Genomic DNA, 17391 nt, shown 5'->3' with positions numbered 1-17391 from the left:
GGGTATGAATTTGGGACTGCTAAAAATAACTTCTTTAGCAGTTAGAGCAAATCTACCACAGTAAGAGAGGAAGGCCAACACACAGTTACAGTGGAACTGGTAAGCAGTGGCAGAATATTATAGGAATCTTCTACATTTCTGGGCCCTCTCTGGTTTCCACCATTCATTAGGGCTAAATGTTTAACAATTCCTTCAATTTTTTAAAATTCTAAAGCCACTTAGCTTTATTTCCAATAAATCACTAGTAACAATTTAGAGAGACATTATTTAATTCTCAAACATTTGGTAAAACTTGCCCACATAATCATCCGGACCTGACATTTTTATTTTGAGAAGATTCAAAAAAAAATCAGTTCAATTTTTTTTCAGTTTTGATATATCAATTATTCTAGAAAATGAACCAGTTCTCCTAAGCTTCACATTTATCTGCATTATGTTGTTTAGAATATTGTAGTTTTCTTAATCTCTACTGTGTTTATTATGTACTCTTTTAATTCTTTATCTTTTCTCTTTTTTCTTGAGCACCCTTGCCAGAGTTGTCCATTTTATTATTTCTCTTCAGACAGCCAACTTTTGTTTTGTTGATAATCTTTTTTTCTTTATTTCCTATTTATTTTCTTCATATCTTTATTATTTCCTTTCTTTTACTTTTTTGTATTTATTTTCTTTCACTTCTAACATACTAAGTTAAAGTCTTAGCTCATTATTTTAAATCTTTTTCCCCTAATATATTCCTTAAGACTATTAATAAGTGACTTCCTTAAGTAGGGCTTTAGTTACATCCCATAATTTTTGCTATTGTTTTCAATGTTGCTCAGTTTTTAAATAAAGGCAGTTGCTTTGCAAAGTTCTGAAATACATAATACTATATTTTAGTCAAACAATGCCAGTCTCCCAACATATTCAGATTTCAGTTACCACGCTACACTAACTGTAACTGCATCAAGTATAAGCTTGGCTGCTAGCTCTTCGGTCCAAAATAACTATGTATATAAGAAATCCATTGTGATCAGTGTCAAATCATGTCACTCTTTTGAAGTCTGTCAGTGATCCATCACTATGCATCTATCTTGTTAGTCAGCTCTCACAGACAGCAAAGCATGTAGTTGTGTTGTCTCCTTATCTCCCAGTGATAAATCCATGTGAGAGTTTGCAAAAATAGAGATACAGAAAAAAAAAACTGGGAATGTTGACACTGCTGTCATTCAAGAGACTTTAGATATGCAACCAGACAAGCTTAGCAAAGGTGAACATATGGATACAAATGAGGTATGTGGTTGTGATAAAGAGGAGGAAGATGTCTCAGAGGAAGTGATACTGGCAAAAAAGGAATATATTTCACAACAGTAAAAATACAAAAGATAAAATGTAGAAACCTGATCCCGACTTAGAAAGGAATGTGATAATTCATCAAGACATAGAAAAGATGCTCATTCATATTGTTAAGTTTTATGACAAGAAGCACTGGTCATTCTTGATAAATTTTTGACAAAGAAATAAAATACTTTATTTCTCAATGTTTCTAGTGTTTTACATTACAGTAACCAAACAAACATTAGTTCTAGTATTTATTCTTCGTACATTTTAAACCAAGAGTAAGGGTGTATTTAAGGTTTTGGAAAAAAGTTTTTAAAGGTCACAGAACAATTGTAATTTTTCTTGTTGATTATTAAGATTGCTTTGCATGGTTTTAGCTTACATGGTTATCTTTACAGATAATCATGCAAAGCAAGGATGCCTGTAGTTTCTGATTCTCATGATGATATCTTCCTTGTCATAAATTATTTATAATGTGTTTTTAAAATTCCAAACACACTGGGTTTTGTGGGTTTATTTTGAATCTTACTGTATTGGTATTCAGGTTTATGGCTTGATAAGCAATTCTCTGGTATTTGACGAGATTTCCTTTGTGACCCTGCTTGATAAGAATGAATATCCTAACATCACTGAATACAGGGTTTACACACTTACACACACACACACACCCAGATCAAGCATGCTAACAGTGTGGTCATTTATCCTTAATAATTTTTGCTTGCCTGATAAATCACTTTCTGAAAGAAGAATATTAAAATATCCCACCATGACTGTGGACTTGTCAACTTTTTATAGATCAAATTCTTAAGTGGCTCAATGCATGCTTTTTGAATGAAAATAAATTCAGAGCAAAATTCGTTTTCTTTATGTCCTTTGTTATCACTTAATACAGAACTGTATGCATGACAAAGATTTGAATCCTGGCTGATTTAAGAAATCTTTTCAAGAGCAGCAATCTGTATGGTCAATAACACAACACACTTACTACAAAAGGTGTAGGAACATATCTTGAAAAAAGGTACACAGGAATATCTTTGGCCAGTAAGACTGCAGCCGTGAGTTTAGCAAGCCTAAAAAAAAGATAGAGGATTCACTTAGTCCTTAGCTTACCATACTTTTTAAAAACCAATCTTCCAGAAAACAAACATTTCATATTACAATTATTATGAATATATAGAAGCCTACTACAACCAGTTCTTACAATTACTAGTTTTTTAAGCTTCAGGTTTCAACTTCAAAATGTTAAAGAAATAAGCTTTTTTTTTTTTTAAAAAAAAGGAGCTTAACAATGAACAGAATTGACATTTTAATTTTTTCCTTTTTCCTCATTCATCTTTTTTTTCAATTTTTGAAGAAACATATATTTTTAAAATGAGTAAATAAAAGATGGAGTGTAGAGCTTGTTGAAGGAGATCTTTCTTGCAGAAGGTTTGGCTGTGAAGGCAAGGCAGGGTCAGGGGAGGTGGAGAAGGGTGTGTGTCAGGGGAGCAGAGTCTGTTATAGAATGTGGATCTGAATGAGACTGTGGTTGCAGGAGGACAGTTGGCACACTCCTCATTCATCTTTTGATGGCTCTTTTAGTAAGAAATAAAACCTGCAAAAGGCAAAAAGACTGGAGGCAAGTGAAATAAGAGACTTCAATAAACACAATATGCATAATTACCTCCTGAAAAAAAGTATCACTATGTCATGATTATCTGTGTGTGAAAATACTCTAAAACTAATCAAATGAATCTATAATGAGAGAATATAAGCTATATAATTAGTCTTACTCAGTGCCTTTGCCAAAATATTAAAATCATAACATAAGCTATGATGTCATTCTAAATACTAACACTAAAATTTAAAAATTTTACTCCTTTCTGTTTTAAAAACCAAAGGTTATCTCGGAAATGCTTCTATTTCAGCCTTAAAATAAACATTAGCATGTGATCACACTTCTGTTTGATGGTTTCCTGTTTCAGAAATCCTATTACTGGGCATACAATTTTTTTTAAGGTTTTATGACAATCCAGCTTAATCTCTGAAACAATGAACACTGTACCTCTGGCTGCTGCAGCTGCTAGTTACTTGACCCCGGGTGTCATACCCAACGACAAAACCTCTCTGCTTGAAGTCTGAGAAACATCTCTCAAGGTACTTGTACATCCCCTGAAGCAGACAAACACAAAAGATTAGTTCCTGACTAATGCCTGCTTTTTCTACGACTTAAAGTTTATTCTTTTTGTGGGTTGTGTGCAGCTTATTGGCTCCCAAGGAACTGGCTTCCTCTTTTTGTTCATGTTTACCAACGTGGGAACAATAATGTTCAATCTTCAAATGTGAGATGGTGAACATCTATTTCCTGGAGTTTCAGATCCATTTAATACCACAGAAATAACAATGAAGTAACTGTTAAATTCAATATGATGCATAAAACATTAGGAAAAAAAGATGGGTCTTAAGAATCAGTATGTTAGAAGAGCCCCCCCCCCAAATTGTTTCTTGCCTTAAGGCTCTAGAAAACAAAATTTTGACAATTTTATACCTCACTAAATCATATGATTGAAGCTAACTAAAAGATTTGACCTGTTTATGACATAAACATTTTAAATTAGCAACATAAACCTTCACTAGAACATTTCTAAGCGTGGCTGATTCTATTCCTTTGTTTTAAAATCTCACAGAAAGAAAATCTCATAAACAAGGAAAATTTGTAGTCAAAGGTGACCAAAAAAATGAAATGAACTATTTAATACTGAAAATACCAAAGCAATCAGCTAAAAGCATTTAACTATCTTGTGATTTGCTAACTTTACCACTTTCATCTATAAAAATACACTTAGTATTATTATAGTCCTTTTAAAAACTACTTTGCTGCCATATTTAATCCTCATAACAGCCCCCAAAAGAAAAAAATGCATAGTTCAATTTTTGTCTCTGTCTTTCGACATCTTTTCCAAAAAAGAGGGGACAAAGTAAGATTGAAGCTCTATTTAATGACTTGTCCCAACTCATTCATTCATTCAACTAACACTGAGTTATACTGATTTGTTGAAGACCTACTATATGGTATGCACAGCTAAGTAACTATGTGGCAACACCAAATGAGGCCCCAGTGACTTCTGGACCATTCTTTCCTGGCTCTTCCAAGTGTAATTATTCTTATCAACCTATTCCCTATGAGAGAGAGAGTGAGTAAGTGTGTGTGTGCTTACTATAGTTTAAATTGGCTAGTTTCACTAACTTATTTATATTTCTAATGATGACAGTATCCTAAAATCTCACAGAATCTCATATTATTCTCTGGTGTAAAACTCCATCTTGTCTTATCCCTCTATACCTAGATTCTGAAAAGGGCTAGGGTTTAAGAATCAGATTCCATCTGGCTTTTCCACTTCACACAATGGAATCTCAACTCCTCTAAAAATGTGCACTTTTATAGAAATTGATTTTCAAACACATTCTCTACCCCTTTTTGTAAAGTCAAGGAATCTTCAGTTAACAAGAAAGCTTATAGAGAAACCCAATGTATAAAAAAAATTGAACTGAAGCACTTCTGGACCAGGGAAAGAAAGGGGGTGGGGGCAGGAGGTGGCAAGAATCCTACCTATTCAGTCACTTGTCATCCTTTCTTCCCCATTCCCTGCATTAGCTCTTGGCTTTGGAGAATTTCCTCAGAACAAGGTTAAAGATGATTTACTGTTTGGCAGTATTGATTAGAACTATACCTACTAAGTAATTCTCTAGTCCAGAACTATTTTTAGTACACACTAAATGCATCTTGGCCTCTAAAGTGGAGTCCCTTGTGAAACAGTAAGGATGATTCACTGGTAAGAGAAGTAATTTGTTTCTAGAGTAAGTTGCATAAAAATGGGGAGAAATAAAACAAACTGTATCATACACTGTCTTAACTCTCAAATGATATGGAAAACCGTGTTAAAGGGAAACATTTTCAACTAAATTTCCCAAATACTCTGGTTAACCTTTATCAATAGCCATATGTCAAAATGAGTAATCAGCTTCTTTCTAAGTTTGCTTCTTTGTAGTAAATGTCAATATCCATTTGCTGGTTTCAAATGCAAAGTAATACTGTCAAGATGTTGACTATGGCAATGGAAATAACTCAATCAGAAAGTTAGCCTGCGTCCTTGAGGATACATAAATGACTCCTAAGATAAGCCTTGTACAAGACCAAAGGTCCAAATTTATTCTACATTTTTAATTTATAAGAAAGTACCTTCCTGGATATCAAAGTGGTTTTTTTTTTAAAGAAAAGGTCTAATTTATAAAGCAGAAAAATTAGAGTGATAAGAAGTACACATATAATACTTTAAAATACTAACCTGTGTTGACTGTATTACTGTAAGGTCATTAATATAGCAAAATCCTGCCCCCATTGCAGAACGAAGTCCTGCAGTCCCAAAAGTCATTCGGCAACAAAGACGATCTCGCAGCTCCTTGTTCATCCCATTCCGTAACAGATTTTCAATTTGTTCTTTTGTTTTGGGATTCTGTAAAAAAAAAAGTATTAACACTTAATCAGGATCACAAGTAGAGTCCTAGTATGAAGCCCTTCTGGAGCCAACAAATATTATTCATACATTACAAGGTTCTCCATTCACTGTAAGTTCCATAGTGCTACTAAACATTAGTATGTACAATAAAACAGTACCTGCCATTTACTGAGTCCCCAAAGAGGCCAGATCCTACTGAGGGTGGTTTACATATCTCTAATTGTCATACTTTTTAAATAACATGGTCAAAATTTTTTTTTAACAAATTGAAAAACTTAAGAGCTATGGATCCGAAATAAACCTCTCAGCCAAAAATGAATCAATTAAAGTCCATATTAAGTTTTAAAAGAAACATGAAAGCTACTGGATAAATGCCATCACAACATGTCTACCAAATAATTCCTAAACATCTGCAATTGAAAATGACCAGATAAGGCTTACTGCTCTTTAAAGTCACAGAAAACTGTTCAATTTATCTATAGTAAAAGTTGACTATAAAGAAGTCTTAAGTGTTAAATGTGGACTTGGTTAAGAATGAGAATGAAAATTCAGTCCAAACGTGGCTCATGAAGCAGGACCACGCCAACATTTTTATTTTAGGACTCTGTATTTCATTAGCACATACTTAAATGTATTTTCATAAAGCTCAAGGATGCCTATGACTGAAAACAGGGCTTCACAAATGAGTAGAATGTTTCAAATAGAAATGCATTTATAATAAGAAAAAAACTTACATGGAGTTTTCTAATATCTTCTTTTTAGGAGAAAGAGTCAAATAATAAGAAAATAAGGTGAACCATAACTTCTCTCTTACATACTATACATAGTATGGATTTAGTCCATACTAACTGCTTAGATGGTCTACATCTGGTCTATACAATGATAATGAATATTCAGAATGATAAAAAAGGCACCTGAAAGATGCTAAATATTAGAGCACATTTGTACTTGTAAAGAAATAAAAACATATTAATATATAATTTAAACAAAAAAGCTTTTCTGATGACAGTAGAAATTAAAGCAACCAGAGTATGTGCTACAGACTAATGAGAAGGCATGGAAATTTTGATTAACTGAAATTGTAATCTGCTTAAAATAAATGGATGTTTAAAAAAAATATATATATATATATATACACACACACACATAACTGACTCAAGGAGTTTCCATTTCATAAATGGCACAAAGAGCCTACATTGAAATATGAATAGCTATTAAGAGAAAAATCTAAACAATAAGATTATCTGTGCTACTATATATTATTCCAATGTCTAAGATAACAACAGATTTGATACAGAGGTCAAAAGACTTGAAGAGGGTTAACATTTAAAAACAGGTATAAGAACAACAAAAACTGAAAAGACAAAAATTTCAGTATTATAGAGGGCACAAAGCTGTGTCATTCATTAGTGACAATGAAACTGGGATAGCCTTTTTAGAATGATTTTCCAGCAACTATCAAAATTTAAACATATTTTAAATATGCCTTTTGGCCCATAGATTCCTCTGACCACAGCAATACATTCACATAAACAAGATTCATTCATACAAGAACGTTCACTGCAGTATCTTACTGGTAGTAGTATTATAATCAATGTATTGATGAAGAGATTAAGATTTAGAGAGAGAACCTAGTAACACTGAGCTAATACTGGAGGTCTAGATAGGATTTGAATCCAGGTTGGTCTGGCTCTAAAGTCCATACCATCTCACTACAAACAAAATAATTATGTAGGGAAGGTTATTAATGCTTCTAATAATTATAACTCCAGCTACAAAGCAGAAGATATCCCTTTTTATTACAGCTATATAAATATAAAAATGATCCACCATACATGAATTTTATTAGGTTACTGAGTACACTCCTAATATTTAATTGCACAGCTACTAGAGTAGAGCCTAAAAATTCTATTCTCTGTTATACATCACAACCAGTAGTAATCTAATTCCTGGTTCTGAAAAAGCTTGTAAATTGGATAAAAATTAAAATGGATAAAGAATCATGATGCATTAGACATAAGCAAATTTTTATGGTAAAAAGAGCTAAGTGATAGCGACAGGCATTTAAAACCTACTTTAAGCTCAGATTCCTATACAATTTTATAGATAGACATTAAATTAGATGTTGATGTCATAAACATTTAAAAATATAATTAACGGCTATCTATGTAGCCATGGTCATCATATATTTTCCATTCAGATAATGAAATTTTGTTGTTAAAAATCTTCAAATAACCATGTTTTTTTATAAACCATAATATATGAAGATTCTAAAGAATTCCAAAATTATTTTAAAAATACTGTTTTCACAAGGAACTCAGATTAAATGAAAAGGAAAGCAAAGCAGAAGAGCTTATGAAGTGTTTAAACTTGCATAAAAAGAGGTATATGTATACTTATATATCACTCCAGAAATGCTCCATACAAATATAAGAGACTAAAAGTAGTGATTACCTCTGATGGGGAAATCAGGGGCAAACTATGAGGAAGAAAAGGACTTATCTTTATTGTCCAGTCTCAGTACTGTTTGGCTATTTTATGTATGTATTACTTATTTTATGGTAAACATTATAGATATCCATCACAGCTGAGAAAAACCACTACTTGTGTATCTACATGAATACTTTTTGCTTCACAAACTGCTCCTTTTTCCTACCCACACAAAGCTATTAATAAGATCTGAATCTGTAAAACATATATTGGAGCTTTTGCAAATACAAATTATTGTTTGCTTTCTAAATGTGTGCCTTTATTTACAATTCACTCATTACTTGAGAGTAGGAAAAGCTTTATCAGCAAAAAAAAAATTGTTCAACTGTTAAAAAAAAAAAAGCACCTCTAAAATTGTAAGTCAGTAGGAAAGTTGATTTACATGCTTTTTAGAAATATACTTATTGATCTACTATGTAAAATGAAAACTTATTATTTAGAAAGTAAATGTATCCAACCTGAACTAAATTTGCTCTTAACTAGTATATTTTAGAATCCTAATAATTTTAGTACCCTAAAAAAAGTAATGCTGCAGAAAATCTAAGGAGATTTTAGTGACTAAACAACATGTTTTATACTTCATCAGGAATAAAGCTGTTTGTTTAGTATGAATCAGTAAACTAAAGAATACAGAATTAAAGCCATGCATTATTTTCAAATTTTACCAGTATACCAAAAATTTTCCTTTAGGTTCTAATCTTATGGATTGCTGCAATTTTATATGGCTGAAATGAAGAAAAGAAAGTGTCTTCTTATATAATACTGTGTGGAGTTTTTTGGTTTTTTTTTTTCCATATTGTAGGTCCATAAGATATAGAGAATAAACTAGTGGTTACCAATGGGGAGAGAGAAGTGGTGAGTGACAAAGAGGGGTAAGGGACTAAGAGGTACAAACTACTACGTGTAAAATAAATAAGCCAAAAGGATATATTGTACAGCACAGAGAATATAGCCAATGTTTTATAATAACTTTAAATGGAGTATAATCTATAAAATTTTTCAGTCACTATGTTGTACACTTGAAACTAATGTAATGTTGTAAATTAACTCTACCTCAATTAAAAAAAAATCTCTTCATTGTTCTTGCATGCCTCCGGTTCAGTTTCATTTCCCTGATCCATTTTATTATTCTATGTCTCCCACCTTAAGTTTTCTACCCCCATATCCATCATCTGTTTCCTTCTTACTTAACCTTCAAGGTCCAGCTCAAATTCTACTTCTTACCTAATAAAGTCTTCCTGACTTTGAACTCCTATTGCTCTTAGAAACCAGTGTCAGATAGTAGACCCTTTAATTGTTGTTTATATTAAAAATTTTATTTTTAATTATTAATTATAAAGTACACCAATACACTTTTGTTTTTAAAATATACTAATAATACAAATAAAGCTACAGAGATCTTTAACTATTATACTCATTCTTAGGCCCCTCTTTCAGGAGAGCCAGTATTGTTTGTGATGTACCCTTCTAGACCTTTACCTACATCTACATACTCATAGAATCATAGTTTTGCTTTATCTTTTTATTTTATTCATATGACATCAAGTTGTATGTGATGCTCTGTAACTTGTTTATTCCACTCAATACATCTTAGAGGTCCTCTCAACACATGTGGATCTATGCTATTCTTTTCAACTGCCGCAGTGGACCAGTTTATTTATCCTTTCCCCTACTAGTGGGCATTTAGGTTTCTTTCTAATTTTTACCTGCATAAATTATGAAATATCTCAGAGGGAAAATGACATGAGAAAATTCTGAAGCAAAAACCACAAAACAAATCCACTACTTACAGTGGATTGAAGAGATTTTCTAACAAGGTAGGTCTGGTGAGCTGAAAGCTAAGATACCATTTCATCTGAGAAGCACAGTATTTTTCATTTACATTATAATCTTCATACTCTTCTGGGCATTTCATATGACCATTTCACAGTTTTGTTTGGTAAGATACAGGGCTTGTTAAATTATCTGGTGTAAAATATCCCATGCAGGATTAGATACACTACCAGTCTATTCTTTCCACCAGCATTAATCATTTTCTCTATTAACTCCCAACACCAGAGGGCAGCAGCCTTAGTACTAATTAGCAATAATTCAGAGAGCAACTGATGAAAAAAATACTCCTTTAGTAAAATCTACACTAAACTACTAATCAACATTTATTTTGGGGGCAAATTATTTGTCAAATACAGTGGAGGTATATGAAATAGGTAAAAACAATTAAATAAGCAAAACATGCTCTCTTTCTCCAAGGATAGGCGAAAGAAATCAAATTTGGATTATCTAGGGAGGAACCATGAAAATCTGAGCTAGTGGAACAAAACATTTACATTCTTTGGTTAATTTAATGTATCTTATAAATATAATTTGGGAGAACTAAATAAAGATAAATTCCTTTTCATTAGATTCTCCAGGCTTTCTGATTTTTCAAATAGGAGGAAAGGAAGAGATGGGGAAAACAATTCTAGATTAAAGATATATCCAAACAGGCTTCTAATGGCCTTGCAGAAAACTTGAAATTTTAAACAAAAATCCTTTGTGAAAGAAAAAACAGGGCAAAGACGACCCCAAAATAAAAAGCAGAAGTAGCTAGTCTATTTTGAAATTTTCAGGTGAGAAAGAAGAAAGCAGTTTGAAATAAGAATCCCTTCCAAGTGTAAACATTTAAAAAATCCATAGACTTTAATTTTTAGAACAGTTTTAAGTTTACAAAAAATGAACAGATAATACAAGGAGTTCCCATAAATCCTCCCATCTCACCCTAGTTTCCTGTTAACATCTTGTATTGGTGTGGTACGACTGATATAATATTGATACAGCATTATGAACTAACATCCATAGTTTGTGCTGTACAGCTCTATGGGTTTTAACAAATGCACAATGCCATATAGTCACCATTATAGTATCATGCAGAATAGCTTCATTGCCCTAAAAAGCCCTTGTACTCCACCTAACTTCTTCCTATCCACTAGTAACCCTTCTTGAGCTTTTTACTCTCTCAATAGTTTTGCTTTTTCCAGAACAACATATAGCTAGAATCATACAGTCTGCAGCTTTTACAAAATGGCTTCTTTTCACTAAGCAGTTTGCATTTAAGATTTCTCCATGTGTTTTCGTGGCTTAATAGTTCATTTAAAAAGAATTGAAAGCAGCATCTTGGAGAGATACTTGCACATCTATGTTCATAGCAGCTCCATTTATAACAGCCAAGTGGTGGATGCAACCCAAATGCCCAAATGGGTGAATAAATAAACAAAATGTGGTATATAAACATCATTCAGCCTTAAAGAAGGATGTCTTTGCCACATGCTACAACAAGATAAATCTAGAAGACATTATGCTAAGTGAAATAAGCCAGTCACCAAAAGACAAATACTGTATGATTCCACTTATATGAGGTATCTAAAGTAGTATGGTGGTTACCAGGGACTGGGGGGAGGGGGGAAAGAGGACTTATTTAATGGGTATAGAGGTTCAGATTTGCAAGATGAAAACATTCTGGAGATTTGTTTCATAACAATGTGAATATAATTAATGCTATTGACCTGTACACTTAAAAATGGTTAAGATAGTAAATTTTGTTATGTGTTTTGGAACCCCAATAAAAAAATTAAATTTCGTGTTTTGTCCTCAAAATTGAACATAATGGAAGTACTAGGTTAAGACCATCTAAATATTGTTCACTCTATCCCCAGCAGTGGGTTTGGATAAAATTTCCTTCTCTCCAGGCCCACCTTGTCTTTCCTGAAGGTACTGAGATCAAAATCATGCCCCGTTTTAGTTTGCTTCATTTCTGAACCATAACTTGTTTATTCAGGTCTTTTTTCCTTCCTTCCTCCCCTCCCTCCTCCCCTTCCTCCCTTTCTTCCATCTGTGGATAACTGCTTTTCTTTTTTTGATGTTGTTGCCAGAAATAACATGCCATCTTCATCATATCATTAACACCTTCCAGCTTTTTATTATTTATGGTGTAGACGTTGCATTCTTTTTCAAGACACATTTCTTGAAGCCCAGTGTTCATCTCACACATGGTTGTAACATCTGGGATTTCTTTACATTGGGCTCCTGGGGTAGTTTCCTTATGTCAGCTTGCTTCCCTCATATTTCCTATTTCCTTTCGCTGTAGGTTTCTTCAGCTTACATCTCTATATTTTCTATTGCATTTGGCAGAGGGTGGAGGGATACAGTCTTTCTTTTCCCCTTTTACCTCTCAGAGCTCATTCTTATTCCTTGTTGCTTTTTCGCAGCATCTTACTTTATTTGATAGAATAATTATCTTAATTTTAAGATTTTAAGTTCCTAAGTTCCCTTACGTACCTCAGCTTTCTTCTTGGCCCATTGCTTTGATTATCTTATTTTCCATGCTGCTTGTTTTCTTTATATAACTTGATCCTTGGTTAGTCACTGATATCCACAGATTTTTCTGGGAAGCTGGCATAGGTTTTCTCTTTTTTGTATATATAGATATGTTTTCTGCCAGTCTCTTCTTAAATAGAATAGCCAATCGGGAGCTCTGTGTTTGTAAGGTGGGTTATTTTTCTGGGAATTTTGTTAGCACTAGTTACATTATTTAAACTTTGAAAAGAATATCTAAAACTAATAGCATAATGAAAGTTAGGCAGAGTACAATGTGAGTGAGCTCTCATTTTTCATAGCATGTATTTGACAGATAATATTTAATATAAATCAAGGAAGAGCGGTACTAGCATATTATTTAGTGTTTTGATGGTAGTCATGAGAGTAACTAAAAACAAACAGTTAAAAATGGTTTCTACAGAGCAAACTGAGGATGATAAAAAGCAATTAGGAACACTGCTATCCATATAATCTCTTTGTACTATATTTTAAAATCATAAGCATGTATTTCTTTTCAATAAATGAAAATAAATTTTAAAATAAGATGTAGAAACTGAGGAACAAATGTAAGAAATTTGGAAATAAAAAGGAAAAATGAATTTTATTTCCAAAAAAAAATAAATCCAGACCCTCATTTATCTGTACTAAATTTCTTGGACAGAGGGAGAATGTTGTTGCCAAGGAAACCAAGGCAACTGTTGAGCAGCAAATTCAGTTCTTTAAAAAAATTCCATGACAATTTATTCTGCAGGATATTATAGTCTATTCCATCTTTTACAAAAGCCAATAAAATGGTTTTAATGAGGTCTGTGAAACTTGGTTTATGATATTGCTAACATTTACTAAATATTCAGGTTACAGAGCCTAGTACAGTGATAAGAAGACTAGAGTAAAGGTCAGATGACCTAGGATCTAGTCACAAGTCTACCACTTAAATGCCACATGTCCTTGGGCAAGTCATTTTCCTTTTCTAAGTTTCTTTACTTGTAAAAATGGGAATAACTACCACACAGGGTTGCTGTGAGTAGCAAATGATTATGGCCATTTTATAAAGTTTGAAGCACTACACAAATAAATTCAAGTAATAAGCTTGAATATTTTCAAAAATTAATAAAGTGATATGTTTCTTCATTGATTAAATGGCAAATTATGTAAAGTATTAGAAAAATGTGAACAACAAATGTAATATAGACTAGTATCGTAAAACTTCAATTGAACTAGGTGGCAGATCCAAGCTCTGGTCCAGGTTCTACCACAACTGAATAAGTTCCACAATTTCCTTGGGTCTCTTCACAATGAAATTGGACTAGACGACCTTTGTAGAGGTGCTTCATGGTTGTGTTCTCCATCACACAATGATGACTTAAAAGGAAATTCACTCACTACTTGAAAAAAAAAATCTGGGCTATATTTTGCTTGAAAAACTGTCACTGCTAATGTTTGAAAATCACTGACTTAGACTGAAATCTTTTATTTCTGTTTTCAGGCATTTCATAATCCTAAGCTAACTAACCCTTCTTACCTTTACATTCACTCTTTCTCAACCAAACCTACATTCTGAGGCCAGAGTACTCTATATATTATTTCTCAAAATGCCATGGCCAATTCCTGCCGCCACATTGTTTTCAATCCTTATTAGCTCCTGCTGCTGCTACAGCTAGCTGAGCAGCTCTGCCCTAAGTCCCGAATCACTCCCCACCCACATATTCATACACTCAAACTTGACCAGGGCTTAATATCTTTGATAAGACTGTTTTCAAAAAGTTAAAATTTATAGTATATCAGAAACAGGAGATAGTTATGTTAAAGAGAACCTGGCTTCTAGGCCAGCAAGACTTGTTTGCAATTTGATAAAATGTATGAAAGCATCCAAAGAAAGAACTAGGAAGGCAGCAGGAGCCTTAGCTCTAAAAGACAGAAGAGGAGAGTGCTGTAGAAGAGTCATTTGTGCATTGCCTGGAAGAGAGACACTTTGATCCCTGGACTGGCTGGATTCCAGTGGTAGGATAGTCCCATCACAGAGATGAATGCATTCACCTATTACAGGCTGATGCTGTTAAAACATTTATGCCATATATCTGACTCCCATTTGACTCCCTGTGATTTGATTTCATAATCACTAAAAATCTTCTGATTCTTTGACTTCTCTTATGGTGAATCTAGAAAATGCCATGACTAGAGACAAATCCATTTATACTAAATCTGTACCATAAATTAAAAAAATAGCTTTCTGAATTCAGACGTCAGTTTCTGTGACCTTGAGCAGGGTGAGTCCATTCTGAGACAAGACAGAGTAACAAATTAGTCTGAAGGTATAGGAACCAAGGGTCAGATCCTGAACTGCAGTAAACAGAACGACAAAATGCCACTCCGCAGAAACTACAATGGGTACCAAGGACTGCCCCAATAAATACCCTATCTTGTCATACTATTTTCTTTTTAACACTAACATACACTTTTATTTATTCAAGGCCACTAACAACATACTGATGCCTTTCTACAACCTAGCCTACATGCCTTTCTAACAGTTTTTCTCTACGTACCCTAAGCTATAGCAGAAACAAATGTTCTAAGTATACGCTTTAATGTTTCTATCTCTAATTGGAATATTCCTCTTCTCCATGTTGGTGAGTTTAAATTTTAACTAATTTTGAAGGTTCAGCACAAATGACACTTTTTTCACGAAGACTTTTCAAAGAACATTACCCACCAAGGCTAAAGCTAGCAATTTTGGTGACCTAAGCAAGCAGCAAATCACCTTCAGATCAACTTATAACTTATTACTATGTGCCTCACCAGAGTCATTAAGAATTAAGGTATTTGTTAGGTTCTTTTTTTCCCCCACTAAATAGGTATTAACAGGTGTTAAATTCAGTTTCTCAATGCTGTAAGACTACATATGCCATCAACATGTAATGTAATAAATGTTGTAAGTCCAATCTATTATTTTTCTACATTTCAGTGCCCTAGGACATCACAGCCTAGCTTACCTACACTATCAATCTACAGTAGATACACCTTTGTTTCCTAATTTAAAGTATTTTTGCCCACTAAGAGAGGGATCAGTTAAGTAAATATTTATTATTTTTATTAAATAATTATTAAAATTATTTAAATCTATTTATCTGTTGAGGGCACTTGTTACTTGCTCCCTGTAATATATTTGTGAGCTTTTGTTTTATCTTCCCTTCTATGCTCTTTGAAGACACGATCTATATCTATTATATGGATCTATTATATATATCTATTTGTGTCTCACACAGGCTTTCAGCCAGTGAATTATTTACAGAGGGCACTTTAAATATAAATTAAGAATTTCTCTTCCACTTTCAATAAAGGCTCTCCTCATTCTTTTTATATATATCCCATCTTATTGTCTTTGTTGACCATTCCAGTCCACAGGTCACTTCTAAACTCCTATAAAAACTGACTACCTATATACCATTTAATTCCCACCAATACTACCCTAGCATTATTTTTTTAATGTGTATATGTATTTCATAGTCTTTTTGTGTTTCAGTATATCCCAACAATATCTGGGCACAGCATAGACAATTAATAAGTATTAATTCATTCAGCCAATTTAAAAAAGTCAATCAAGACACTCATTAGGAAAAGCGTAATCAAAACTGGCACCTAAAGAGAACAAAAGATCTAATCCATGGCAATGAAAAACAAACTCCTATTGCTGAAGGGGCAAAGCCTTTGACATACATAATAGTTACGAGTAAATCAAATTGTGCTGGTAATCTACAGGTGCCTGGATTTCATAAATCTTCCTTTCACTTTAGGGAGACATCACATTCATTTACTGACAGCAAATGGCTTTAGACAATAACAATTAACTATATTAAACATATAAAGATAACATTCATTTGTAATTTGGTTTTCCCTGCTGCAAATATTGATACAGTCGGTTTGTAATATATATTTCACAGCATGCTAAGCCTTAGCTCTTTTATGTCCATTAGGCTTCCTTCTCTTTAATGGACTAAAAGCAGAAGAGCAATCTTTGAATCTTCACATCTTTTGTATCCTTCCACAACAAGGAACTATATTCACAGCAATTAATAAACACAGCCAAAATGGCTTTTAAGTTATTTGCATTTTGTACATCCTTATCATAATTAGTGGGATACCACAGATTTTGCACACTTGATTGAAAAAATATATATGGTCATATGCTAAAATAAGGGTGTTCTGTAGTTCAGTGTCTCAATCAGAACACTCCAGAGTCTTGCTACTCAAAGCGTGAGCCACAGAGCAGCAGCATTGGTACCACCTGGGAGCTCATTCTAAGGCAGATTCTCAGGCCCCATCCTAGGCTTCCTAAATCACAATCTGCATTTTAAGATCCTTCAAGTGATCTCTTGTAAGCACTTCAAAGTTTGAGAAGCACTGGTTTAAACTCCAGAGGAAGAATCCAAATGTCCAAGAAACATGACCAAGTAAAACTAATTAACTCATAATTGCTTATTTGTTGGTCTTCCTTAAAAGACTAGCTAGGCTTTTGAGGGCGGGAACTTTCTAGCTTCCTCATCACCAACATACCCAGGACATAACAGGCCCTGGAACATTACCCAGTGCTCAAGAGATTTTCGTTTGTTTGTTTGAATGCATGAATGAACAAAGTGAAAATAAACATTTTCTGTAAGCTAATAATCCTTTAGGAAATTGTATAACATGATTTCACATATTACTATACTAATTCTTTAATTCACTGCTATTAATTACA

The 17391-nt window shown here is 33.3% G+C and overlaps 1 protein-coding gene across 5 annotated transcripts in view; it reads right to left on the bottom strand.

The window, feature by feature from the left end:
- The window catches only part of PGM2L1 (phosphoglucomutase 2 like 1), a 41650-nt gene that overhangs the window by 22575 nt on the left and 1684 nt on the right, over nucleotides 1-17391 (bottom strand). For all 5 annotated transcript variants that reach the window (XM_006203336.4, XM_072969202.1, XM_072969201.1 and 2 more), the window contains 3 exons: nucleotides 5643-5810; nucleotides 3362-3468; nucleotides 2303-2387 (listed from right to left, as the gene is read on the bottom strand). In XM_006203336.4, the coding sequence (XP_006203398.1) occupies nucleotides 2303-2387; nucleotides 3362-3468; nucleotides 5643-5810 (360 nt within the window). The remainder of the gene's footprint in view (nucleotides 1-2302; nucleotides 2388-3361; nucleotides 3469-5642; nucleotides 5811-17391) is intronic.

This window comes from Vicugna pacos, chromosome 10 (genome assembly GCF_048564905.1).
Source record: "Vicugna pacos chromosome 10, VicPac4, whole genome shotgun sequence".
Classification (NCBI taxonomy): Eukaryota; Metazoa; Chordata; class Mammalia; order Artiodactyla; family Camelidae; genus Vicugna; species Vicugna pacos.
Note: the sequence above shows the minus strand (reverse complement) of the source record. Positions and strands in the feature narration are given on the sequence as shown.